Source organism: Ranitomeya imitator, chromosome 1 (genome assembly GCF_032444005.1).
Source record: "Ranitomeya imitator isolate aRanImi1 chromosome 1, aRanImi1.pri, whole genome shotgun sequence".
Lineage (NCBI taxonomy): Eukaryota > Metazoa > Chordata > Amphibia > Anura > Dendrobatidae > Ranitomeya > Ranitomeya imitator.
In genome coordinates this window covers 495,918,534-495,945,018 of record NC_091282.1, presented here as the reverse complement: position 1 = coordinate 495,945,018, position 26,485 = coordinate 495,918,534, and the positions used below count along the sequence as shown (strand labels likewise).

At 45.6% G+C, this 26,485-nt stretch overlaps 1 protein-coding gene across 2 annotated transcripts in view; it reads right to left on the bottom strand.

Moving 5' to 3' along the window:
- Nucleotides 1-22,923: 22,923 nt before the first annotated feature.
- HAUS6 (HAUS augmin like complex subunit 6) overlaps nucleotides 22,924-26,485 on the bottom strand; it is an 88,492-nt gene continuing 84,930 nt past the window's right edge. For both annotated transcript variants that reach the window (XM_069766205.1, XM_069766213.1), the window contains exon 17: nucleotides 22,924-25,856. In XM_069766205.1, coding sequence (XP_069622306.1) covers nucleotides 25,753-25,856 — 104 coding nt within the window. In that variant the 3' untranslated portion in view covers nucleotides 22,924-25,752. The remainder of the gene's footprint in view (nucleotides 25,857-26,485) is intronic.

Below are 26,485 nucleotides of genomic sequence, written 5' to 3'. Positions count from 1 at the left end.
ACATTGGAACAGCAGCACCACCCTATAGGGCAGTGTTCCCCAACTCCGGTCCTCAAGAGCCACCAACAGGTCATGTTTTCAGGATTTCCTTAGTATTGCCCAGGTGATCATTGCATTACCTGGAAAGGCAAGAATTCCATCACCTGTGCAATACTAAGGAAATCCTGAATACATGACCTGTTGGTGGCTCTTGAGGACCAGAGCTGGGGAGCACCACTATAGCACAAGCCAGCAAAGCTGAAGTGGCCATGTGGGCCAGAAGATGACCAAGGCCGTGTTCGGTATTTTAATACTTATAGAATACTAGATGGAGGCCCGATGATATCGCATTGGGAGAGCGGTAATGTCACGATTGGGGTTGGCATGCGGCGCTATTGTTACCTAATGGCATCCTGTGATAATCTAATGACTTTTGCATCAGGGGACTCATGTGCTTGACACCTACGCTTATATGCATTGTTTTTGTCCCAGTGATGCTGTTGCTCTTCAAGAGTCTCATTTGCCCTTTGTTGTCTTCGACGTTGTGCCTTTGCTGATTTCCTTTCATTGTCATTGGTGTATTTTTTACGAAGAGCCATGGTGGCGTTGATATTTGCTTTTTAAAGGGGTTTTCCCACGAACAAAAGTTAATTTTAAAAATTGTTTGTGTCTGACCATGTACCGAACATACCACAGCTCCTGGGCAGGGCAGGAAACAAAAGACAATACTGACATTACAGCAGGAGATTGCAAAGGATACATTTTGTGAGGTAAAATATTTTTTAAAAACAGTCAGTAAAAATATTTTACCTCACAAAATTAATCCACTGTGATACGCCGCTGTAATGTCAGTATTATCTTTTGCTTCCTTCACTGCCCAGGAGATGTGGTATGCTCCGTACACGGTCAGACAGTCAATTTTTTAAAATTAAACTTTCGTTGTGGGAAAACCCCTTTAATGTGACCGGCTTCCTCTGCCTGTAGACACAGCGTGAATCGGACGCCTGGATCAGCCCAATGATTCGCATAACTCGCGCAGGTGCAGTAAATCAGACCACTGCCATCTTTGTGCAGTGGCGGTCACATTAAAACTGTGCATGCACTACTCCTGTACAAAGATGGCGGCAGTCTGAATCATTCGGCTAATCCCGGCAGCGGTATGTTTGCAACGGTGTTCCGCCGGTGGTACCGCACAAGAGGCTGTGAGTGCGTGAGTGTGTGTGTGAATGTGCAGTGCCCCAGGGTCCTGGTCATTGCAGTAAAATCGCTCTTCCACCAGGGGGAGTGGTGTTACGTCTGAAGGCAATAAAGGAGATCACCCTAAGAGGTATCACAAACCACACAACACACTTCACACTCCAGGCCGCCAGGGGGAGCCATGTTTCTATCTATTAGGGCACTCCTCACAACTAGATAAAACTGGTCGTCTGGATAGGAAGTGAGAGAAAAGCTGACTGGAGAGGGAGAGAGCCAGATGCAGACTGAGGTCTGCGTGGGACAAGGGTCCACGGAGCTGCGCCTGCCCCACGTGCAGAAAGAGACATCAGAAGGGAATTGTCTTGTAGTGAGTGAGAAACGAAGTCATAGCAAAAAGAGAGGAAACCAGAAGGAGTTCTGCCCTGTAAAAGGCTGCCTCCTTTCTGAGGCGCAGAAGCCGGTAGCCAGAACACCGAGGGAGTAAGGATCTCTACGCTTTACTTCAGAGACTGGCAGGACAGTTAATTCCATGTTGGCTGCCCGAACTTATACCCAGGAGGCACAGTGGCAACTTGTGGGGGCCGGGGCGTGATAGTGTCCCTGTAAAAAGCCTCAGGCCATCAGTCATACGGGATTGTCCTATCCTATCCATCAGGGGGATAGAGAGAAAGAGATGTTACATCTACAATAGCTGTGAGGACCTCACAGAGAAGCTCAGCAGGGAGGGACTACAACACTCAGGCACTAGAGGAAGGCTACTGATTTCCACTTGGATAAGGGAACTCTGGATTTGTCTCCAGACCGACCGGACTCTGCCTACCCTGTTATCCGGTGCTCTGGACTGTGGACACTGAAGCCTCCAGTAAAGGTAAAGAGACTGCAACCTTGTGTCCTCATTCTTTAGGGTACCGACTCACAGTGGCACTTTTGTCGCTACGACGGTACGATCCGTGACGTTCCAGCGATATCCATACGATATCGCTGTGTCTGACACGCAGCAGCGATCAGGGACCCTGCTGAGAATCGTACGTCGTAGCAGATCGTTTGGAACATTCTTTCGTCGCTGGATCTCCCGCTGTCATCGCTGGATCGGTGTGTGTGACACCGATCCAGCGATGCGCTCGCTTGTAACCAGGGTAAACATCGGGTTACTAAGCGCAGGGCCGCGCTTAGTAACCCGATGTTTATCCTGGTTACCATCGTAAATGTAAAAAAAAAAAAAAAACAGTACATACTTACATTCCGGTGTCCGTCAGGTCCCTTGCCGTCTGCTTCCCACACTGACTGACTGCCGGCCGTAAAGTGAAAACAGAGCACAGCGCACTGTGCTTTCACTTTACGGCCAGCAGTCAGTCAGTGCGGGAAGCAGACGGCAAGGGACAGACACCGGAATGTAAGTATGTACTGTTTGGTTTTTTTTACGCTGGTAACCAGGGTAAACATCTGGTTACTAAGCGCGGCCCTGCGCTTAGTAACCCGATGTTTACCCTGGTTACCCGGGGACCTCGGCATCGTTGGTCGCTGGAGAGCTGTCTGTGTGACAGCTCTCCAGCGACCACACAACGACTTACCAACGATCACGGCCAGGTCGTATCGCTGGTCGTGATCGTTGGTAAATCGTATAGTGTAACGGTACCCTTACTGTGCCTCTCACCATCCACCATCTATACACTGGGAAGCCCTGGGGACATACTTCACCTGTGGGAAGGTATGCCATCTAGCTGCCATAGCATCACCCCAGTGGACCCCTAAGCAGTGTCGGTCACCCTGACCGAATACCACAGGTGGCGTCACGAACATTATCCCTTTAAAGACCTTTCCCCTTTTATCATCTTCCAGATGTGCCTTTTCTGGGGTGGCTGGGGGCAGGTGTTTTTAGCCGGGGGGGGCAATAACCGTGGACCCTCTCCAGGCTATTAATATCTGCCCTCAGTCACTGGCTTTACTACTCTGGCGGAGAAAATTGCGCGGGAGCCCACGCCAATTTTTTCCACCATTTAACCCTATCTAGCGCTGTATGAAGTAGTAATATATATATACATATATGTGTCTACTGACATATATATATATATATATATATATAGACAGTATATATATATATATATATATATATATATATATATATATATATATATATATATATATACACATATATATATATATTTTACACATGGATCCCTTGTATAGCCATATGTTGGTTTTGCAAGCCTGCGAGAAAAACACGCAGTACGGATGCCATACGGATTACATACGGAGGAAGCCATGCGCAAAATACGCTGACACACCCTGCCTACGGAGGAGCTACGGACCACTATTTTGGGGACTTTTCAGCGTATTACGGCCGTAATATACGGACCGTATTGTCTTACGCTGAGTGTGACTCCAGCCTAAGTGTGTGAGTATGCCATACGCACCACACACACAGTGAGTGTGTGTGTGTAGTGCGACAGTGTTCCACTGGTGGTACCGTGCAATAGGTTGGTACCAGCAGCAGTTTACATATTGAGACACAGGAATATCATGGGGATCACCCCGGGAAGCATTTCTGACTCCAAAGTCACAGCTGCACAGTGAATCATTTTCCTACGGCTGCCCGGCGGGCAGGGTGCGCCGATGGTCTGGATCCGAGCGGCGGCCGGGATCCCAGCAGAGGCCTGGATCCCAATGGTGGGGAGGGGTCCTAGCGGCGTGGGGTTCTTGCGGCGGGGGTGTCCCAGCAGCAGGGGGTCTGACGATGACCCGCTGGTGCTACTGCGCAAGGGCCTGGTACCACCAGCGGGTACCATATTGGAATACCCATCACTTGGGTATTCCAATATGGCGGTCGGCGTACTTCCTGTGCGGCGCAGTGGATTGTGGGATTCGAGGACGTCCAGACGGAAGTGGATGACAGACAATTTAAGGTTATTATATAAATAGATTGTATACTTGACTGGGGAAGTGTTAGGCACGCTTTTTTTTCCCATAGATCCATTTTAAATATGGGGCCTGAATTAGTTTGTTGCTCAGGAGTCAGAACCCTCCTATTACAATATATTCTGCACCTTCTTTGCTATGCCTTTTCTGTGACTGGTGGTGCTGTGACTATAGACATGGAACACAGTTTGGCAATAAAGTTCAGGGCCTAAGGGGTTATCCTGTAACATTACCACATGGCTGTGTGCACACGATGCAGATTTGGTGCAGAAAAATCTGCTGCAGTTCTGCACTAAATCTGCATCTCCTGGCAGAATCCGCAGGTGCGGTTTTTATGCGTTTTTGATGCGTTTTTTATGCACAAATCTGCACAAAAAACGCATAAAAAACGCATAAAAAACGCACCTGCAGATTTCTATTATGGAGGGCTGCAGAAACGCTGCAGAACTGCGCAAAAGAAGTGACATGCACTTCTTTGAAATCTGCAGCGTTTCTGCGCAGATTTTTCTGCACCATGTGCACAGCTTTTTTTTTCACATTGATTTACATTGTTCTGTAATCACAGTGCAGTTCTGCAGCATTTCTGCTGCAGAAAAATCTGCTGCAGTTCTGCACTAAATCTGCATCGTATGCACATACCCTTAGGGTATGTGCACACGTCAGGATTTTATGCGGAAATTTCCTGAGCAAAACCGGAGATTTTCCACATAAAATCCACACATGTTTTTCTCGCGGTTTTTGCAAAGATTTTTCGCGTTTTTTTCCGGAGCTTCCAAAAACAATATCATAGTTTCAAATTGCGGAATTTATTGAAAATGATGAGATGCATAATGTATGCTTATTTTATGCGTTTTTGCCGTGGAATACCGCCGAAAAAACGAGCAAAATCCGTGAATAATCCGCAACATGTGCACCTACCACCTACCCTTAAAGGAGTTCCCACCTCCGCAGGATATTGCTAGTGGTGTTTGGATAAACTTAAAAATACAGCGATCAAATATTTTATTTGTAATGGACATCAGTGAAACACCTGAAGACAATTAGGAAGTTTATCATCAATTTTTACCCAAATATCTTATCTTTCCTTCAGTGAATCACCATTTCCAAAAAGAGGGCAATAGTCATGAACAGTAAGGGCTCATGCAACATGAACCGTAATGTAGACTGACCATCGGTCTCCCAACCAAAAGCATGACAGTGTCATTATGTTTCTGTGAAAACATCACTCGGGTCAGGAGACCCACAGCCAAAGACTAGCAAGCTATTTAAAAATCAAACATTTTGGCTGCATTTGCACAATACAAAGCATTCATGTGAAACTTACTTCTGAAGGTCAGTTAGATTTCAGATAATTATATTTGATGACTAAATTTCTGCCAAACGTCAAGCCGCATTCAGGCAGAAATAGAAGCAGTGCGTGCAGTTTACGGATGATCAGGTTGCCTATTGTTTGTGCAGAAAATTTAGCACTTAGAAATAGCTTAGATTTGTCCTATACTTAATATCTCAGTGAGATAAGCAACTGTTTTTTTGTCCGAGAACTTTTTCCAAAGCAGCATGAAGGAACAATGATTCTTTCACTCCATTAGGACTGCGGCCCTTTGTATTCTACCTCCGATCGCTGCACTTCCAAAAACACCTCTAAACCAAGGCCTTATTCACACTTTCATATTTCAGTTTAGGACCACTAGTAGTTCCGACCTATAAATACTAATGCAAAACACCATTTCAAATACTCAAGGCCATAGAATGAGGAAGACCATGAAAAGAACGTGGTGATGTTACTCAGGCAGGTTTATTTTTTTGTGTCAAACTAAGCTTACAGTGAGCCATAAATTTAAACCAAGAGAAAAAGAGAATTAGACTTACCGGTAATTCGGTTTCTAGTAATCTTCCACGACGGCATACGGAGGTTGCCTCTTTGCTCTAATGGGGAACAGGAAATACGGAGAGGTTAAAAGGCCCTCCCACCTCCCAGTGACTTATAACTGAAACCCATAGCACCGGTTTACCTTGAATCCCAGATTTTTATCCAGGAATATAGGGAGGGAATTAGCGCTGTCATGGAAGGTTCCTAGAAACTGAATTACCTAATTCTATTTTCTCTAGTCACCTTCCACGACGGCATAAGGAGGAATACCAACTAATTTGGCGCTAGGGAGGGACAAAGGCCTGCAGAACTTTCCGGCCGAAGACTAAATCTTTGTTGAGCAATATGTCCAATCTATAATGTTTGGAGAAAGTATGCAAAGAAGCCCACGTAGCTGCCCTGCAGGTCTGTTCCACGAAGGCATCTGCTCTTTCTGCCCATGAGACTGAAGTGGATCTGGTTGAGTGGGCCTTAAAGGGAACCTGTCACCCCCAAAATTGATGGTGAGGTAAGCTCACCATCATCAGGGGCTTATCTACAGCATTCTGTAATGCTGTAGATAAGCCACCGATGTTACCTGAAAGAGGAGAAAAAGACGTTAGATTATACTCACCCAGTGCGCAGGTGCCGGAAAGGTCAGAGAGGCCCGGCGCCTGCGCACTGCAGTACTTTGCTCTGCCCTCAACAGGGCAGACAAAGTACGCCTGCGCCAGAGCCGTGGCATGAAGACCAGAAGAGGACGTCATGGAATGAAGATAGGAGACGCCGGAGCGGACCTGAGACACCCATTTGACTGGACCGCAGCAGGACCACCCCTGGGTGGGTATAATCTAACCTCTTTTTCTCCTCTTTCAGGTTACATCGGGGGCTTATCTACAGCATTACAGAATGCTGTAGATAAGCCCCTGATGACGGTGAGCTTACCTCACCATCGATTTTGGGGGTGACAGGTTCCCTTTAATCCCCACTGGGGGTGTTTTGTTTTGAGCAAGATATGCTTGCTTTCTTGATCCAGCTAGCAATAGTGCTTTTTGCTACTTTTTTCCCTTTATTTTGTCCGGAGGGATGGACAAATTGATTTTGATCAATTCTATAAGAGCTGGTTTGCTCTAAGTAGTATAGTACAACATGTCTGACGTCAAGAGTATGAAAACTTTCTTCTTTTAGATTTGCTGGATTTTGGCAGAATGGAAGGTAGGACAATTTCCTGGGAGCGGTGGAATTCTTTTGGAAGAAAGGAGGAGTCAAGACGTAGTACTATGGCGTCATCTATAATAGACAAGTAGGGCTTTCTCTCATTGACAGGGCCTGGAGTTCTCCTACTCTTCTTGCCGAGGTTATAGTCACTAGAAAAATTGTCTTATAAATGAGATTTTGTGGAGAACAGGAGGATAAAGGTTCAAAGGGTGGACCTTTAAGCCCCTGCAATACTAAATTAAGGTCCCATAGGGGCACCAGCAATTGTGTTTTAGGGTTAATTCTGGAGGCTGACGTCATGAAACTCTTAATCCAGCGATGACCTGCCAGATCCTGGTCAAAAATAGAACTGCGGGCCTGGACGTTTAAAGTGCTAGGCCTGAGGCCTATTTCTAAGCCTTTTTGTAGAAAATCTAAAATTTGCGACAAATTCGGATTGAGGGGATCTGGTAGTTCAGGGAGACAGAAAGATGAAATTTTTTTTCAAACTATATTGTATATAGCATTGGTTACTGGTTTTCTTGATTTTTGAAGTGTAGCAACCACTGAGTCTGATAGCCCTTTAGCTCTCAGCACCTGGGCTTCAGTAACCATGCCGCCAGATTCCATTTGTGGGGATCGAGGCGATGAATGGGTCCCTGCGAGAGGTCGTTTCCTACTGGTAACTGGACCAGACCGTTTACCCTGTAGGTCGATAATCAGGTTGTACCAGCTCCTTTTTCGCCACAATGGGGCTACTAATATAGTTGGTGTTTGTTCTCAGATTTTCTAAATTTGCTAAAATTTGGGAACGCATAGGCCAGGTGAAAATTCCACCTCTGGGCTAGAGCATCTACCCCTCTTGAGCCGTCCCTGGGGTTTAGGGAGAAGAAGGTTTTGACCAGATGCGAAAAGGTCGATTTCTGGTAGACCCCACCTGTCTATGAGCATCTTGAAGCTTCGGCTGCTCAGGCTCCATTCTCCTGGCTGTATATCCTGACGACTCAGATAGTCTGCCTGGGTGTTGGAAGAGCCTTTCAGGTAAACTGCTGTCAAAGACAGTAGGTATCTCTCTGCCCAGGAGCATATTCGGGTAGATATGTTCCTTAAGTTGTTTTTCGTACTGCCCTGGTGTCTGATGTGAGCAACTGCAGTCATATTGTCCGAATATATTCGAACGTGATGTCCCCTGATAAGTTGACCCCCTGCTAGAAGGGCCTCCTCTACAGCTTTTAGTTCTCTGTAGTTGGACGACTTCCTGCTCGTTGCCAGGTCCCAGAGTCCTTAGGAGGGGTATCGTTTATCATGGCTCCCCAGCCTCTCTTGCTGGCATCTGTTGTAATTGTAGTCAACAGGACTTGAGTCCAACTGACCCCTTTTTGAAGATTTTTCAGGTTTATCCACCATGCTAGGGAGGCTTTGACTCGACCCGGCATGTATAGTCTTTTGTTTAATGAGTTGAGATGGCTGTTCCAATTCTGCAGAATATGCGCCTGAAGGATTCTGGAGTGGGCCTGAGCCCAGGGTACTGATTGGATACAGGCTGTCATGGAACCTAGAAGTGACATGCCCTCCCTGAGCGTAGGAGATCTTGTGTCTCTGAATGTCTTGACCTTTGTTACCAAGGTTAGACGGTGGTCCTCTGGAAGAAAGCATTAAGCTACTTACCAGTAGCGGCGTTTTCGGAGGCCCATGACAGCACCACAAGAGAGAGGGGATCCGCCCCTTAGGAACAGGAAACCCACAGATACAAAAGTGCGGCACCTCTCCCACATATCAGTTGTATTACAGAGCCTGAGAGGACTACTGCAGTTAATGACAAGCATACACAACATTATATACAATTAAATACAATATCTTTAATAAAGTAACAATCCAGATATCACACGTGATACAATATTTTTTTTTTTTTTTACATTCTAAGGAAGTGCAACCCCCACGTGAATAGGGGGGAACTAAGGGTGCTGTCATGGGTCTCTGAAAAACGCCGCTACCGGTAAGTAGCTTAATGCTTTATTTGGACTCCCATGATAGCACCACGAGAGATTTACAGAGATGTAAGCCATTTTAGGGAGGGACCACAGCCTGCAGCACCCTTAACCCAAAAGGTGAGATCTGAAGAGAACCCCAAGTCCAACCGATAGTGTATGAAAAACGTGGAAGGGGATGACCATGTGGCAGCCTTACATATCTGGTCGATTGACACTCCAGATCTTTCCGCCCAGGATGATGCCATGGCTCCGGTGGAATGTGCCCTCAGATTCTGCAGAGCTGGACCCCCACCTGCTGTGTAAGCCAGAGAGATAGCCTCCCTAATCCATTTAGCTAGTGTGTATTTTGATTTCAAAAGCTTTATTGGGTTTTCAAACTTTTCAACTGGGAAGGGAAGGTACGGGGATGGGGAGGGAGGGAAAGGGAGGGATATGAGTATAGGGAAAAGGTACCCCTATAAAGTATAGGGGAGACAGACCATTACATAATAAAGTAGTAATATACAGTGCTGAGGTAAAGCATCATAGTATGTTTGTAGAATAGTATAGTGGTCATTATTTTGCATATAAGGGATTTGATTAGCTAAATCTGACGATGCTGCAGCTTAGAGAAAACACAACCTAAAAACAAAGGGTTAGTTAAGTAGTGCATAAACACAAGTAATACGATCGTCTTATATACGTGAGTATAGGTGTCTCAAAGGCTGTCTAGTAGTAATGTATAATCATAAGTAATGCGTTAGTTCTGGAGTTGTTTCGAGATAGCATATTTAAACGTAGGGTATATAAAAAGCACAAAGGCTGTCCAGTAGAATAAAGATTATGTAAAGGCCTGTCGGCTCCCAGGCATCATCCGATGACCTGAGGACTTGGTGGGCAACTGTTCGGTTCAATTACAAGCTGTAACGTGGACTAAATGCAAAGAGGCACAGTTCTCCTTTAAGTTTTGGGTTTGGGCTCTGGACCAGGAGGCGATTTAGGAGGGCCAATTCCCGCACAGTTCAGGAAAACCGCCGCCTCGTCTGGAGAAGTGAAGGTACGCCACTTTGCCGCATAATAGAATCTCAGGCTGGAGAACTGATGCCAAGAGTATTGTGTTCCAGCTTGCTGTAGTCTATAGGTGACGTGTTGGAATGCTTTTCGCTTTTGTAGAGTATCCCTACACAGGTCTCTGTAGAAGGATAGTTGGTTGTATGGGGAAGAGGCAAACTTCGGTTCCCTTGCGACATTGAGTAACGCGTCTGTCAGCCAGTTAGGGTAAAATGAGACAATTACGTCTGCGGCTAGATTTGACGGGAGAGACTGTGGTCTGGGTATCCTAAAAGTTTTTGCTACTAATTTTTCCCCTTTTGTGTTGGGGAGTAGGTGGGATATCATGGATGAGACATATTTACTCAGTTGTGATTTTTCTACTGAGTCTGGGATTCCCCGTATCTTCAAGTTGTTCTTTCTTTTGAAGTTCTCAAAGTCTGTAAGGTTATTCTTAAATGTGACAATGTCTTTTTGTAGGTTGGACATAGGGTCTGGTTGTGTAGGTTCCCCCTCTGTGTTATGGGAAGACTTCGAATAATGATGTATCTTAGAGGCGTCGGGTTTTTCCAGGATGGTAGGAGGTTTGACCAAAGACCCTTTACGTTTAGAATTTGGAACGACGTTGAGTTGAGAGAATATGTCTTTAAATAGTTTTTTGAGGATTTTCTCAGTTGCTCTGGTACCCGCTAAGGCCATAGAAGTTGAGAGAGCCTTACAAAGATTGACCATGAACTTCACCAAGGGGAAGGCTTCCGAAGCTGAGATTTTGTCTAATAAGGAATGGCTAGGGACCTCATAGTGAGCTTGATCTTGCTCACTGTCGCTATTGTCTGACGTCTCTGACATGTCGTCTAGTCCGCTCGAATCTTCAGTGTCATTGGACCCCCCTGAGTACCCATCTGAACCTAGCAGGCTCTCGTTGTCAAAGTCGTCAGATGAGCCATTATGGTCAGTATCAGAGGAAGCTGGGGATTCCATACAGTTGTCTAAGTGCATACAATCTTCTTCTAATTGTGATATATTAGGGTCTGGGGTTATTTGAGAGCAGTCAGTATTGGGCTGATCTTTCGGTCTATTTCTGTCAGAGGTTATAAGCTCATGTAGTGATTTTAAACGGTCATGGGGCAGCTTTGTAAAGATTTCTGCTAAACCACTTAGTGAAGAGGATTTATCTTTGCATATATTGGGTTTATTTTTTGAAGATGTATAGTCAGTGTTGGTATCCAGCCAAATCCCCACCTCCAGTGATAATACTTCTTCCTCATCCTCCGTAGAGTACAGCAGTGGAGGTGATAGGGAGCTGTCGTTGTAATTGTGCCCCTGATATATCTTATTGACCATCCCATATTCATTAAATAGCTTCCCCCTCGCGTTCTGGAAGGGTGTGCGGCTCCCATAGTGCTTTCTCTCAGGGTGTTGTACGGCGGCGAGGTCTCGCCGTAGCTCTCCAGCTTCCCCCTCCTCCGACTCTGCTCCCCCTGGTTGGATCCCTCTGTCCCCTTCATGTAAACTCTTGAGCGTCATACCTTAGAACGCTCCGGCGTGACCTGGGGATCTCTCCCTGGCTGGGTTGTTGGATTGCTTGTGTCTCCTCTGACAGCTTCCTCCGCGGCGCCGGGGCTCGCGACGCTGTAGTTGGTTCTTGGTCCTCTTCCCCGCTGGCCCTCAGTAGCTGAGCGGGTGCAGGGGATCCCATCTCCGGCGTCGCTGCACTATTTGACGTGTGACTCCGCCGCGACGCTGCGTTGCGGAGCTCGGCGGAGACCCTGCCCCCCGCCGGCTTGTCCGCAGACTGTGCCGGGGAAGAGGCTGGGACAGGAGACCGCCGCAGAGCCGCCTGGGTCGCCGCTCTATCCGTGACGAGCTTCCTCCGCGCCGCTGCTTGCTGGATCCCGGTGGTGTCCCTTCTTCCTACCGGCCTGTCTGCGGTCCGTGCCGGAGTAGAGGCAGGGACAGGAGAGTCCCATACTGCTGCTTGAGCCGCTGCACTGTTGGTGGGATGCGTCCGCCGCGACGCTGCGCTGTGGAGCCCGGTGTTGCCTCTGCTGCTTACCGGCTTATTGGCGGTCTGTTTCGGGGTAGAGGCAGGGACCGGGGACCTCCGTATTGCTGCTTGGGTGGTCTTCAGCAGTTTTTGTGGCTGTAGAGCTGCTGCAATCCGGCCAGCCGCTCTGTTGCTTTGGGTCCCGGAACTTCTTTCTTCCTCACCAGAGGGAAGCTTGCGGCCGCCATTGTTAGTATACTCCCGGGAACTTCTGGGCCCAGATGAGGGAGATTTCTTCAGTGTGCCGGCATTTTTCTTCATCCCCCCTGATTCTGACATGTTCATGGAGGTTGGGGAATAATATAGTCCACGTTTAAGTATGTCCAAATTGTAGCAAACAAGGGAACAGCAGGAGCTCCAGACAAGCACGTCTGCTCCTGTTCCCTGGCAAACCACGCCCCTACAGACTCGCTAGTGTGTATTTTGAAGCTCTAATCCCCTTCTTAAGGTACCATCACATTTAGCGACGCTGCAGCGATCTAGACAACGATCCCGATCGCTGCAGCGTCGCTTTGTGGTCGCTGGAGAGCTGTCACACAGACAGCTCTCCAGCGACCAACTATGCGAAGTCCCCTGGTAACCAGGGTAAACATCAAGTTACTAAGCGCAGGGCCGCGCTTAGTAACCCGATGTTTACCCTGGTTACCAGTGAAGACATCGCTGAATCGGCATCACACACGCCGATTCAGCGATGTCTGCGGGAGATCCAGCGAAGAAATAAAGTTCTGGACTTTCTGCTCCGACCAACGATGTCACAGCAGGATCCAGATCGCTGCTGCATGTCAAACACAACGATATCGCTAGCCAGGACCCTGCAACGTCACGGATCGCTAGCGATATCGTTGTTAAGTTGACCAATGTGAAGGTACCTTTAGGACCTTGGAAGGATAAGAATAGTGCATTATCTTTCTTCCAATCATTAGTAACTGAAATATATTGTAAAAGTCATTTCCTGACATCCAATGTATGGAGTTCATTCTCTTTAAGGTACCGTCACATTTAGCGACGCTGCAGCGATCTAGACAACGATGCCGATCGCTGCAGCGTCGCTGTGTGGTTGCTGGAGAGCTGTCACACAGACAGCTCTCCAGCAACCAACGATGCCGAAGTCCCCGGGTAAACATCAGGTTATTAAGCGCAGGGCCGCGCTTAGTAACCCGATGTTTACCCTGGTTGCCAGTGTAAATGTAAAAAAAAACAAACACTACATACTTACATTCCGGTGTCTGTCGCGTCCCCCGGCGTTCTGCTTCCCTGCACTGTGTAAAAGCCGGCCGTAAAGCACAGCGGTGACATCACCGCTGTGCTCTGCTTTACGGCCGGCCGGCGCTCACAGTGCAGGGAAGCAGAACGCCGGGGGACGCGACAGACACCGGAATGTAAGTATGTAGTGTTTGTTTTTTTTTTACATTTACACTGGTAACCAGGGTAAATATCGGGTTACTAAGCGCAGCCCTGCGCTTAGTAACCCGATGTTTACCCTGGTTACCAGTGAAGACATCGCTGAATCGGCGTCACACACACCGATTCAGCGATGTCTGCGGGAGATCCAGCGACGAAATAAAGTTCTGGCCTTTCTGCTCCGACCAACGATGTCACAGCAGGATCCAGATTGCTGCTGCGTGTCAAACACAACGATATCGCTATCCAAGATGCTGCAACGTCACGGATCGCTAGCGATATCGTTGTTAAGTTGTTCAGTGTGAAGGTACCTTTATGGTTATAAGGATTAGGGATAAAAGAAGGTAAAACTATCTCCTGTGACCTTTGAAATTGCCATGCTACCTTTGGTAAGTAAGCTGGGTCTGGCCTGAGGATAAAGGTACCTTCACACTCAGCAACTTTACGAGAACGACAACAATCCGTGACGTTGCAGCGTCCTGGATAGCGATCTCGTTGTGTTTGACACGCAGCAGCGATCTGGATATCGCTGGTCGTAGCTAGAAGTCCAGAACTTTATTTGGTCGTCAGGTCGGCGTGTATCGTCGTGTTTGACAGCAAAAGCAACGATGCCAGCAATGTTTTACATGGAGCTAACAACCAGTGAGAACGATAAGTGAGTCGCCGTTACGTCACTGGATCGCTCCTGCATCGTTCTGGAGCTGCTGTGTTTGACGTCTCTACAGCGACCTAAACAGCGACGCTGCAGCGATCGGCTCGTTGTCTATATCGCTGCAGCGTCGCTGAGTGTGACGGTACCTTAACTCTATCCTGTAAGAATTCGGTATACGGGGGAAGTCTGAAAAGCGCCTGGATGTCCCCTATTCTGCGAGCCGATGTTATAGCTATCAGAAAAGCTGTTTTGAGAGATAACATTTTGATAGAGGCTTCATGTAAGGGTTCGAAGGGGTATTTTGTTAGAGAAGAAAGGACTAGATTTAAGTCCCACGGTACCATTTTATTTTTATGTAACGGTCTAGCTCTACCGACTTAATCAATCTTGACACCCAATAATTATTGGCAATATTACACGAGAACAGGGCACCAAGTCCTGACACCTGTACTCTGTGTGCTTGTAGAGAGATTTAACTTAACCCCTTCTGCAGAAATTCAAATTTTTGGCGTATCGGTACCCCTTCTTTGATGTTAAAATTTGAGAGTCAGGAACTTTCTCCAGGTTCTAGAGTAGATTTTTGTTGTCATCTGCTTTCTACTTTTTATAAGGGTATCTACCAAATTTGGGGAGAAGCCTTTATCTTTTAATAATGACCGCTCAAACTCCAAGCCGTTAAATGGAGTCCCTTCACTTGTGGATGGAATACCGGCCCCTGGAAAAGTACATTCGGAATGTCTGGTACCACCCAGGGATCGCCTACCGACATTGTCCTGAGCCATGCGAACCAGGTTCTCCTGGGCCAGAAAGGAGCAATCAGAATGACCTTCGCATGATCTTCTCTGATTTTCCTCACCACCAGAGGTAACAGGTTCAATGGTGGGAAGGCATAAGCCAGAGTAAAATTCCATTTTATGAGGAATGCATCCACTGCCAGAGGATATTCCCTGGGATTCAGAAAACAAAAGTTTTTTTACTTTTTTGTGGTCTCTTGTCGCAAATAGGTCCACCACTGGCCGACCCCATCGGCAGACAATCTGATTGAATATGTCTCCATTTAGAGACCATTCCCCTTGTCTTAGTATATTGCGGCTGAGAAAGTCCGCTTTTATATTTTCCTTCCCTCTGATGTGGAGAGCAGTCAAAGATTGAAAATTTGTTTCTGCCATCTGGAACAGGCGATCTGTGACCTGCATCAGAGTCTTGGAATGCGTTCCACCTTGATTTATATAGGCGACTGCCACTTGGTTGTTCGAGAGGATCCTGATGTGGTGGCCCTGCAGACACATTAGGAGTTTTTTAACTGCCAACTCAATCGCCAATAATTCCCTCTGATTGGATGAAGACGTTGTGTATGGTTCCCATTGTCCCTGAACCACCATGTCATCCATGTGAGCCCCCACCCGGGATATATCTATTATCCAGGGAACCCGTCGATAAATAATCCCTATCCAGCCACCACTTTAGGGATTCAAGAGTTGCCGGTTTCAAGGTTATTTTTTCTCCCAATACACCCCTCAAGATTCTGTCATTAATCAAAACATCTTTCTGAAGGGGTCTAGGATGAAATTGGGCCCATCTGACTGCTGGGATGCATGATGTGAGGGACCCTAGCAGGGACATAGCTTGTCGAAGGGTCATAGAGGGTGTATTGATTGCCTTTAATACCAGATGCTGAATTTGATCTAATTTATTTACTGGGAGGAGACACTGTTGTGTAGATGAATGTAATAATAACCCTAAAAACTTTTGAATTTTTAGGGGCTGCAATCGGGATTTCTCAGTTAATTATCCAGCCGAGGTGTTCCAATTTAACTTTAGTTACCTCTAGTTGTGACAAACAGTGTTCCATTGAGTTCCCTGCTATGAGGAAATCATCAAGGTAAGGAAGAATAAGAATATTAGATTCCTGCAAATGTGCCATAACCTCCACAATTATTTTTGTAAATACTCTAGGGGCAGAAGTTATACCAAAGGGAAGTGCTCTGTACTGAAAATGGTGAACTACTCACCCCATTAATACTGCTACCCTCAGGAATTGCTGGAAATCTTCTTGAATGGGCACATGATAATAGGCATCTTTTAAATCCACTACTACCATAAAACAATTTTTGAACAGCATTTTTATTGTTGAGTTGATAGACATCTTAATAGTTACCTTTAAGATGGAGTCTAAGATTTATAATGGTCCTATAAGTCTTATCGGGCTTCTGAATAAGAAACAGAGGAGAATAAAATCCCTTTCCTCTTTCAGACTTTGGAACCTCTATAAGGACATTTTTAGAACAAAGAGACCACACCTCTTCTTCTAAAGCGGATTGTTCGAGGGGAGAAGAACGTAAAGGAGTCAATTTAAAATTATCCTGTGGGGTACGGATAAACTCAAGTGTGAGACCCCGAGAAATAGTGTTTTGTACCCAAACAATTTGTGATTTCTAACCATTCTGAATAGAAATGCAATAGTCTACCCCCCACCAGGATTCCTAGTCATTTGTTTTCCTTCTTTCTCTCCTTTGAGGAATGATGGAACATATATCCTGTGCCTCTTCTACGTCTATCATCCCATCTAGACCGATCTCTTACAGGTGAAAAGGCACGCTTCCTTCCCCGACCAAATCTCTTCTTATTGAAGGGACGACGATAAGACCCAAATAGATTAGGGAACTTCTTTTTGTCCTCTCCTGCTTTCTCCAGGAGGTTCATCCAAGGTGGGACCAAATAAATATTCTCCTTTGCACAGAATAGCAAAGCTTTGATCTCGTTTGTATATCACCTGGCCAGCATTTTAACCACAGGACGCTCCTAGCCGCATTAGAGAGCCCTGCTGCTCTAGCAGCCATTTTAACAGTCAATGGAAGCGTCCGACAAGAAGGCAGCCGCCTCCTGAATCACCGGTAAAGCAGTTAGAATAGAGTCCCTCGAAGCGCCCTCTTTCAACTGGGTCTCTAACTGGTCCAGCTAAACCATCATTGATCTGGCTGTACAGGTTGAAGCTACCGCAGGTCTTAAGGGACCGGCCGCCATTTCCCAGGTACCCTTCAGAAAAGTGTCCACCTTCCTGTCAAGGGATCCTTAAGGGTTCCCATATCCTCAAAAGGGAAGAGAGGCCCGTTTTGCCACTTTGGCTATTGACGCATCTAACTTAGGGGCTTTTTCCCAATTGATGACTGCCGGGTCATCAAAGGGATACCTGCGCTTTTGTGCTGGTGGGAGGGAACCTTTTTTCTCAGGCTTCTTCCACTCCTTATTAATAAGTTCTTGAATTTTTTCATTTAGCGGAAAAACTACATTTCTTTTGCTCCAATCCACTAAACAATCTCCTCCTTGGATAGTTGGGGTTTGGGTTCTGTTATGCCGATTGTTCCTCTGACCGCTTTAATTAACTTATCTATCCTCTCAAGAAGTAGACAAAAGCGAGCGGTGTCTCCATCCGAGGAAGAGGACGATGCAGCTGAACCGCAGGAAACTTCATCCCTATCTTCATCTGCTGAAGAATCGAAGAACAATGGAGCTTTATATTTAGAGCTACCCGCTTGAGATAGGCACTTTATGGATTGTTTGACTTCCATCCTGACCATCTCTTTCAGGCTTGTGGCCATAGTAAGGGATTCTTCCGCTTCCTGAGGGGGCAAGTAAGGCAATCTAATCTATGTAGATATAATGCTCTCACCCCCTTCCTGAGACCTCACCGTCTGCTGGATACAAGGGGCATAGTTTTTTAGGGCACGAATCAGGTAAGGGAACCCCGCAGATGGTGCATTCTCTGTGTTTCGCCTTACGGATGCATTTCTTTCCCTGCAATAAAACATATGAGGTGGAATCACATCACTGGGTGAACTTTCACGGAGATCACTTACCAGCGGCTGCCCAAAGAAAGATACCGGAATATGAGGGGGATTCTTCCTGGCTGATGCTCCAGCCCCCTGTCTGGAGATTTTGCAGCCAGATTCACTACTCCTTCTGTCACGTTCCTTTTCTTTGGGCTTCTGAGACACCTCTTCCAGCAGCTGAGGCTGCTGATCATGCTCACAATATGAGGCCAGAAGCAAGGAACCCAGATCTGGAGCTCTTCATATAACCCCTCCTCTGGTCAGCAGATATGCCAAGCGCTCCCCTGATTGGCTGTCTGCCTCCCCCCAGGTGCAGGAGGTAGTCTCCGGGGTCTGATTGCAAGTGGCAATTGCCGGTGGGCGCCATCTTGGATGCACCGCGCATGCGTGGGACCCCGAAAACCCGGAACTAACTGCCGGCTCCACCCCCAACATCACTCTGGCTCCCAGCGCTTCCTGTCGGCGCTCAGAGCAGCGTGGTACGCCTCGCTAACCCGCAGCACACCGGGTGGCGCCACCAAATGTTGCCACCGCAGACAGAGCCCCCAGCCACACCATCCTACCGGAAGGAGACCCAGTGGACATACTTACCTAGCGCTGGTCTCGGAGACAGGACACCACCGGTGATTGCTCCCTGCCAAAAATGTCACCGCCGTGCAGCCCTGCCAGGACCATCCATGACATCTCCAGGATCTCCGCACCGGCCGAGGTAGGAGACCCCCCGCTACCTGAGTCGGCCGGCCTGGGATCCTTTTGAAAATTCTGTAGGATCTAGTCCCTTTAGGAACAGGAAACCAACTGATGTGTGGGAGAGGTGCCGCCCTTTTGTATCTGTGGGTTTCCTGTTCCTAAGGGGCGGATCCCCTCTCTCTCGTGGTGCTGTCATGGGAGTCCGAATAAAAGACATTTGCTTTGCGGAGTTTAGCAGGACTCCCAGGAACTTCCTGGATTTGGAGGGCCGTAGCTGGGATTTCTTCAGATTCGGCACCCACCCTAGAGATGTTAGAGCATTGAGAGTCTTTGATACATGAGACTATAGGATCGCTTTGGTGGAGGCTACTTATTAGCAGGTTGTCCAGGTAAGGCACTATACAGATGCCTTGATTCTGGATAAAGGATACTACCGCCGCCATTATCTTGGAAAAAACCCTTGGTGCAGAGGAGATTCCAAACGGAAGGACGTTGAATTGATAATATTCTATCAGATGTTTCCCTTGTACCGCAAACGAGATATTTTTGGTGCTTTGGGTGAATCGGAATATGAAAGTATGCATTCTTTAGGTCGATAGTCGACATGAAGGAGTGAGGACTTATCAAAGGACTGGCAGTTTTTACCGATTCCATTTTGAACCTTCGGTATTTCACATGCTGGTTGAGTCCTTTCAGATTTATGACTCGCCTGAAGGCTTGGGTACCAGAAATAGTTGGGAGTAATGTCTCAGACCTCTTTTTGATTCCGGAACTCGAGATATCACATTTGATCTTATTAAATCTCCGAGTCCTGCTAGCAATATTGTTTGGTCTCTTAGGGAGGGAAGGGAGGTGACCTTTAGACCACGTGGAGGGGAGCAAATGAACTCTATCAACAGGCCCTCTTTGATGACATTGAGGACCCAGGGGCAACTGGTGATATTTTGCCACCGATGGAAAAAATTTGAGTCTCCCCCACCGGGTCGAAGTCACTGCTTCTCCTGTTGAGACTGCTGTTGTTGGGGATAAGGATATTTTGCCCTCCACTCTTCAGATAGCTCCATCTCCCAGACTTGCCGTTTCCTCTTTGAGAGGTTTGGGGCTGTGAGGGATGAAAAAAACTTTTCTTAGGGTTTTTTTTGTTCTGGAAGAGCTTTTTTCTTATCTGTTGCCTTTTCCAAGATCTCATCTAGAAAAAACACAAAAAAATAGAGTCACCTTTAAAGGGTACAGCACATAATTTGGCTTTGGAGGTGATATCCCCAGACCACATCTTGAGCCAAAGAGCTCTTCTAGCTGAATTAGTTTGCACTAGAGATCTAGCGGCAACTCTGATGGTCTCCATGGAGGCATCCGCCAAAAAACCAGTAGCTGTAAGAAGGCTGGGAAGAGAGTCCAGCAGTTCACCCCTAGAAGTACCTTGAGATATATGGGACTCTAGCTCCCCTAACCAGCGGAAGAGAGCTCTAGCTACACAGGTCAAAGCGATATTGGCTTTTAAGGCTACCGTAGAAGTCTCCCAGGATTTTTTTCAAGAGACTTTCGATTTTCCTGTCCATTGGATCCTTCAGCTGTGAGGAATCTTCAAATGGAAGGGCTGTTCTTTTTGCAACTATTGCCACTTGTGAGTCGATCTTGGGAAGGTCCCATTTGACCGAATCCCCTTCTAAGGGGAATCTGTGCTTCACCTCAGATGGAATGCAGAGGCGTTTCTCTGGCAGTTCCCACTCTGATTAATCATGTCAGTTATATTAGAGCAGTGTTCCCCAACTCCGGTCCTCAAGAGCCACCAACAGGTCATGTTTTCAGGATTTCGTTAGAATTGCACAGGTGATGGACTTATTGCCTGTGTAGGTGATGGAATTATCACCTCTTCAATACTAAGGAAATCCTGAAAACATGACCTGTTGGTGGCTCTTGAGGACCGGAGTTGGGGATCACTGTATTAGAGTATACCGGGAATCCTAAACGTTTCCCCTTGGTTATTCCACCAAACATCTGGTCCTGAATAGACTGTGGTTCTGACTCCTCCTCCAGCTCCATAGTGCTGCGTACGGCAGATACTAGATCCACAATCCAATCTGAGGAAAAAAGATATTTCCTGGTTTCAGAGGTTATGGGAGACATGGTTTCCTCCAGTCTACCTGAGGATGAGGCATAGGAGAGGTCCGATTCAGATTCAGAATCCTCAACCTGAATCTTTCTTTTCTTTGCTGGAGGGGTAAAGGCCGACAGGGAAAACTGTACCTCTTGCATAACTAGCGAGCGGATTTCTTCCAAGAGAGAAGGCTGCTCTAACTATTGTCTGTACATGATTGGCAGAGTTTTTTTATCCCATATTGAGGGCAATATAATATTGCAGATGGCACATTTTTTCTTTATAGAAGCTTTAGGGGTAGACTTGTCTCCCTGGAACGAGAGGGAGAGTAGTGTCAGATAGATAATCTAGGGGTTTTTTTGTTTAAGGACCCCAGACCCTGCAACATTTACTGTGACAGGGGCAGCGCTGGGCTCTGCAGGCGCAGGTCTTGCCTTCCATCAGGACAGTCTTACCTGTGACGTTTTCAGGCAGGTTTTATACCGGACAGTAGGTCCCTGCCCCCAGTGAAGGTCGGTTTCCTTGTCCCCTCCTGGTCCTGGGGTAGAGGAACCGCGTCCTGCACGAGGCGCTGCCGGCGGAAGTGCTGCGTTCAGCAGAAGAAACCGGAAGTGATGCGCGCGATCACTTCCTGGACGCCAGCAGAGGGAGAGGAGATCGGAGAGCTCGTAGGGGACTCCGGTTGGGATCACTGGCCTGCTTTACCCCCAAGGGGGTGTAGGAAGGCCAGGAGGAGGTCCCGAGGACACCGCAGAGCGGCACGACGGGAGCAGAAAGAAGGGGGAGGTGAGACAACCCATGCTGCCCGGCTTTTAGCAGAGGCAAAGCCTAGTCCGGTCCTGTAGTCGCCGCCACCACAGCACACGAAACCTCTCTGTCCCATGGGAGACAGAAAAGACACTGGCAAGTGGGAGGGCCTTTTAACCTCTCTGTATTTCCTGTTCCCCATTAGGGCAAAGGGGCAACCTCCGTATGCTGTCGTGGAAGGTGACTAGAGAAAACAGGAGCTTTATTCCAGTGACTTAAGTGGTCTTATTTCACATTGGGTGCAGTTGTACACCTTTTCAGCCCTGTCAGATCTTTATGACCTGGAGTTGCCCAAACTTCAAATTAATAATTAGGTAAAAGCTTGACTAACGATGGAGTCTTAAGAGAAATCTAGGAAAAAGGCAGTGTGCTTGCTCATCGGCTTTGATACCATATGGACAACAAAAGTAATTTATAACCAAATCGACAGGGGGGGGGGGGGGGAGGGAGGGAACCACAAAAGACAGCATCTCAAGATATTGCAATATGGCCCTTGCTACTTCACATGAAGGGTAGACTCCTAAGAAAAGGGAGAGTTGGCTACATTTTGAAGATCATAAAATACATGGTACGTTGGCTCTATTGAATCCCGAGGAGAGTGTAAGACCAGACCAGTTAGTTAATCATGTCAGACATTTGTGGCATATCAACAGGCCTCTGACCCAATTATTACAGCCGATGCAGACTGAAGTTATAATTGATCATGATAAAATGCAATTTATGGAAACTGGAGGAGAGAAAAGCCATAAGCCACCTCCCCCACTGATCCTGCGACTCCTTAAATCAGTGTTTCCCAAACTCCAGTCCACACAGACCCCATGGGTAATGTTTTCAGGATTTGCTTAGTATTGCGCAAGTAGTGGAAGTATCATCAAGGCATCAGGAATTGTCTCACCTGCACAACACTATGAAAATCCTGAAAACATGACCCGTGGGGTTCATGAGGACTGGAGTTTGGGAAATACTGTCTTAAGTCATGATCTGTGGGCATACTAATGGTAAGACCACCACTGATCATACACTACCAAGAACTATAGATATGTATAGAAAGGATAGGAGAATGCAGAATATAAAATGCCACATCCATTATGACAAGTTGTGATTTGTTTGATTGGTCCATTAAGATTTATTTTTCCTTCACTATGTTGTGCAAGTATCTATTTTTTGTTTTTCTCAATAGAATACTGTAGCAGGTTACACCAACCACTGACTGAAAAAAAGGAAATGAAACATGACAGAGTTCACATACCAAAACTTGAATGTTTTTATTCCTTTAAAAACTACACAACAGGAAAACAATAAGTCAGTACTCACAACATATTATATTTATTGCATTGAACACAGCAGCTTTGTTGCACCCTTCATTTGTATACAGATTAGAATATAACTGAACTCTGTTGCATGACTGGGAGTATCAGGAAAAAAGTTGCCTACTGCAACCAGACGCCCAAGAACCATAGAGGCCAAAGTATGGATTCAATAGAAGGCATTTGCTTCATAGCCTATGCTTTACTAAAGCTGTACCCCACATGCATATGCAGAGCCATGCACAACTGATTGAGGTCTCAGGACTTGGACCCCCAACTGATCTGAAGGAAACTCAAGAGCTTGCCAACTATGAAATATCAGGAAGACTGTTTAGTTACTGTTTAATATAAAAAGTCATAATTATTAGTTTCAGGACACAGATAAGAGTTTAAAACAGCTGAGAAACAGGGCACTTCATAGACATTTTGGAATTAGTTTACAAAAATAGATATAATTTGATCAAGCAAGCATCTATAAAACATGAAAAGTGAAAGGCAGGTGAGCGTGCAGACGCTAAATTGTCAAAATAGGGTGAAAAAGTATATTAGGAATTGCCATGGTAAGAATCCTATTGCACTGCATTATCCCAAGGTTTCTGTAGAAATCTAGATTGCTTCTTTATGTCGAATTCACTCACTTTTTTATGCAGTTTAAACAAAAAGTAGAAGCCTGAATGGAGAAGTAATACATCTATGATTCTCTACAATGTTATGGATTGAAATCTATACCATGAGAAGCAATAAGCCCGTCTACACACATGGAATGGTTATCCCCTACTCCCATTCCACCATGAGCACGCCTAATGTCAGACATCAGGTAGATGCTCATCTCCTGCAGGATCAGACATGCATGTTGTAGTACAACATCAAAACAAACGTACATTTAGAATGGATTTTTGGTCATATTTGCTTCTTTCTCCTAATGGGAACAATTCAATACAGGACAGTCAACTAATTTCCAACTCGTTCACAGATGAATATGGCAGCCAGTATAGAATATCAGACTATTTATTGCATCCTAAAAGCATAATAGTTTGTTACAGCTGCCTGATAATGGCCTTATTACAATTATCAGCTCTCCAGTACTGCATCAAAACTGCTATTAGATCATAAAGTCCAAGATAATCAATCAGCAGTTAGGGAGAAATAGTTGTCAGTTACAATTCCTTGGCACAGCTCTCAAAATTTTTACAGTGGCATTACCATCACAAAGTGCAGACTAGTTGCACCTTCTATCAAAATAAGCAAAGACTGTGAAAGTCACTTTAATATGAAGATTTTACCATTGTGTTGTCTTTTTCCAACACGATTTGATCCAATTCCAAAACATATCCTGTAAATAAGACCAATAATATCAAGCTTAAGGGTTGGACTGATGATATGCTGCCGGAATTGTATTGATAAGTCTAGTTGCACACTTCCAACCTTTCATTTGCACCCCAAGGTAAACGTTTGATTGTGATCAGCTGGTGTTGCAGATTGAATTTTTTTCCATTTGCACCTTGAACTAATCATGATTGTACTGTTTATAACGAAACCTTGCATACAAGACCCAACAGCTAATTCTCTAAGGACAAGTACATGTGTTATTTTAATTATTTATTTGTATTGTCTGTATTTAAGGATGCATCAACCCCAATTTGTGCGATTGTTCTAAATCACATAAGAAATCATATGGGTAATATTTATTAGAATACTTACATTTTTGGTTAATTCTTACTATTAGGGTATGTGTCCACGTTCAGGATTGCATCAGGATTTGGTCAGGATTTTATGCAGGTAAAATCCTGACCAAATCTGCACCTGAGGTCACTGGCAGGTCACCTGCGTTGTCCTTGCGTTGTTTCAGCAATCTAAGGACATGCTGCGTTCTTAAAAGACGCGCCGCATGTCCGCTTCCGCGGGTCTGCCACATGCGTCTTTTAATGCATAGTGGAGACTGGATTTCATGAAATCCCCTCCACTGTGCTGTAACATATGGACACTGCGTGTTTGACGCTGCAGCTCAACGCAGCGTCAAACACAGCGTGTCCAGAACGTAGAAACATACCCTTAAATGTGTAAACTCCACACAAAAAAAAAACAACAAACCACCACACCTAATGTGCAATATCATCCAAGACCTTTGCTGAAGTACTTCCTTCTATACATAAAATTTTGGCTAAATTTGTAATCAAGTGGGCTCAACGTCACATATAATTTTCGTTATGGCTAGACCAAAAAGTCATAATAAACCATTCATCAGCCGACAATGCTATGAAAGCAAATCTAGGACATTAACAGCGCTGCTAAATTCCTGCAATCATGTCCAGTCTAAAGTAATATCAGTACAAATTGGGTAACGCAGTACATATATTCTCCTTGCTGCTTAAACTTAATTTAGTGCTCATTTGTATTTTAATATCTATATGACTGACAAATCTATATCAATCTATAAGGTTCACTTTCAGAGGCTATAATGAAGATGTGAGAAATATAATCTAGTGAGCTTCTGTGATAAAGGGTTGAGAATTTTGTAAACTTAGAATTTTACCTACATAAAAACACAATGAATGCATAACAATTGTGGTGTGTTATTAACCCAAAAAGTGCCCCTTAATTCAACATTACAGATGTGTTTGCCTAACTGGGAACAAAATTACAGCACAATAGGGAGAACAGTTCAGAATTTCCTACAGTAAGTCAGGCAGTCTCAAAATATATCTTCCTGATGTCTGCAATCGATTAGACTTATTACAGATAGTGTCCATCTACTTGAAGGATTAGGATTCTAGTTTTATTAACTGCCCCTCGCCTTCATCTGTGCATGTCTGAGGGTCTAATTCTGGCGGAGGTAAGTCAATGGTCTCATTCAAAGCTCCGGAATCTAGAGGAAAGAGGGATAAAATAGTCTGATTTACACTTCAAGCTCAGTGCAAAATGGAGAAAAAGCAAATAGTGATCATAAGGCACTGTTTATATTCACTTCACAGTTTCTAATTTTTAACAAAAACTACAACATATTGGGCCCAATTTATTAAAACTGGCACTGTGCCAGTCTTAAAAGGAACCTGTCAGCAGGATTGTGCACAGTAACCTACAGACTGTCAGGTTGGTGCCGTTATACGGATTAAAATGATACCTGGGTCGATGAAATCCATCTTGTGGTTGTTTAATCTGTATTTGTAGGTAATGAGATTCTCATGCTCAGTGCGGGCATGTGGTGTCTTCATGCTCAGCTTAAGAGATTCATCCTTATGGCTTATAAAAGGTCACCGAATCCTCAGGGGCCAGCCTCCTATTTCACATATGACATATCTTATTGTTTGTAAGAAATAAAAAAATACATTCATCATACAGGCGAAAGTGCTGTAGCATGATACGATCTATAATATCCATATTTTCATTTGACTGCCATAAAAATGAAAAAAAAAAAATATCTTGCTTAAAATGGTGCCGGTAGCTGGGCCTGCGCAGTAGCATAATTTGGAGCATGATGGATGCTATTGCACAGGA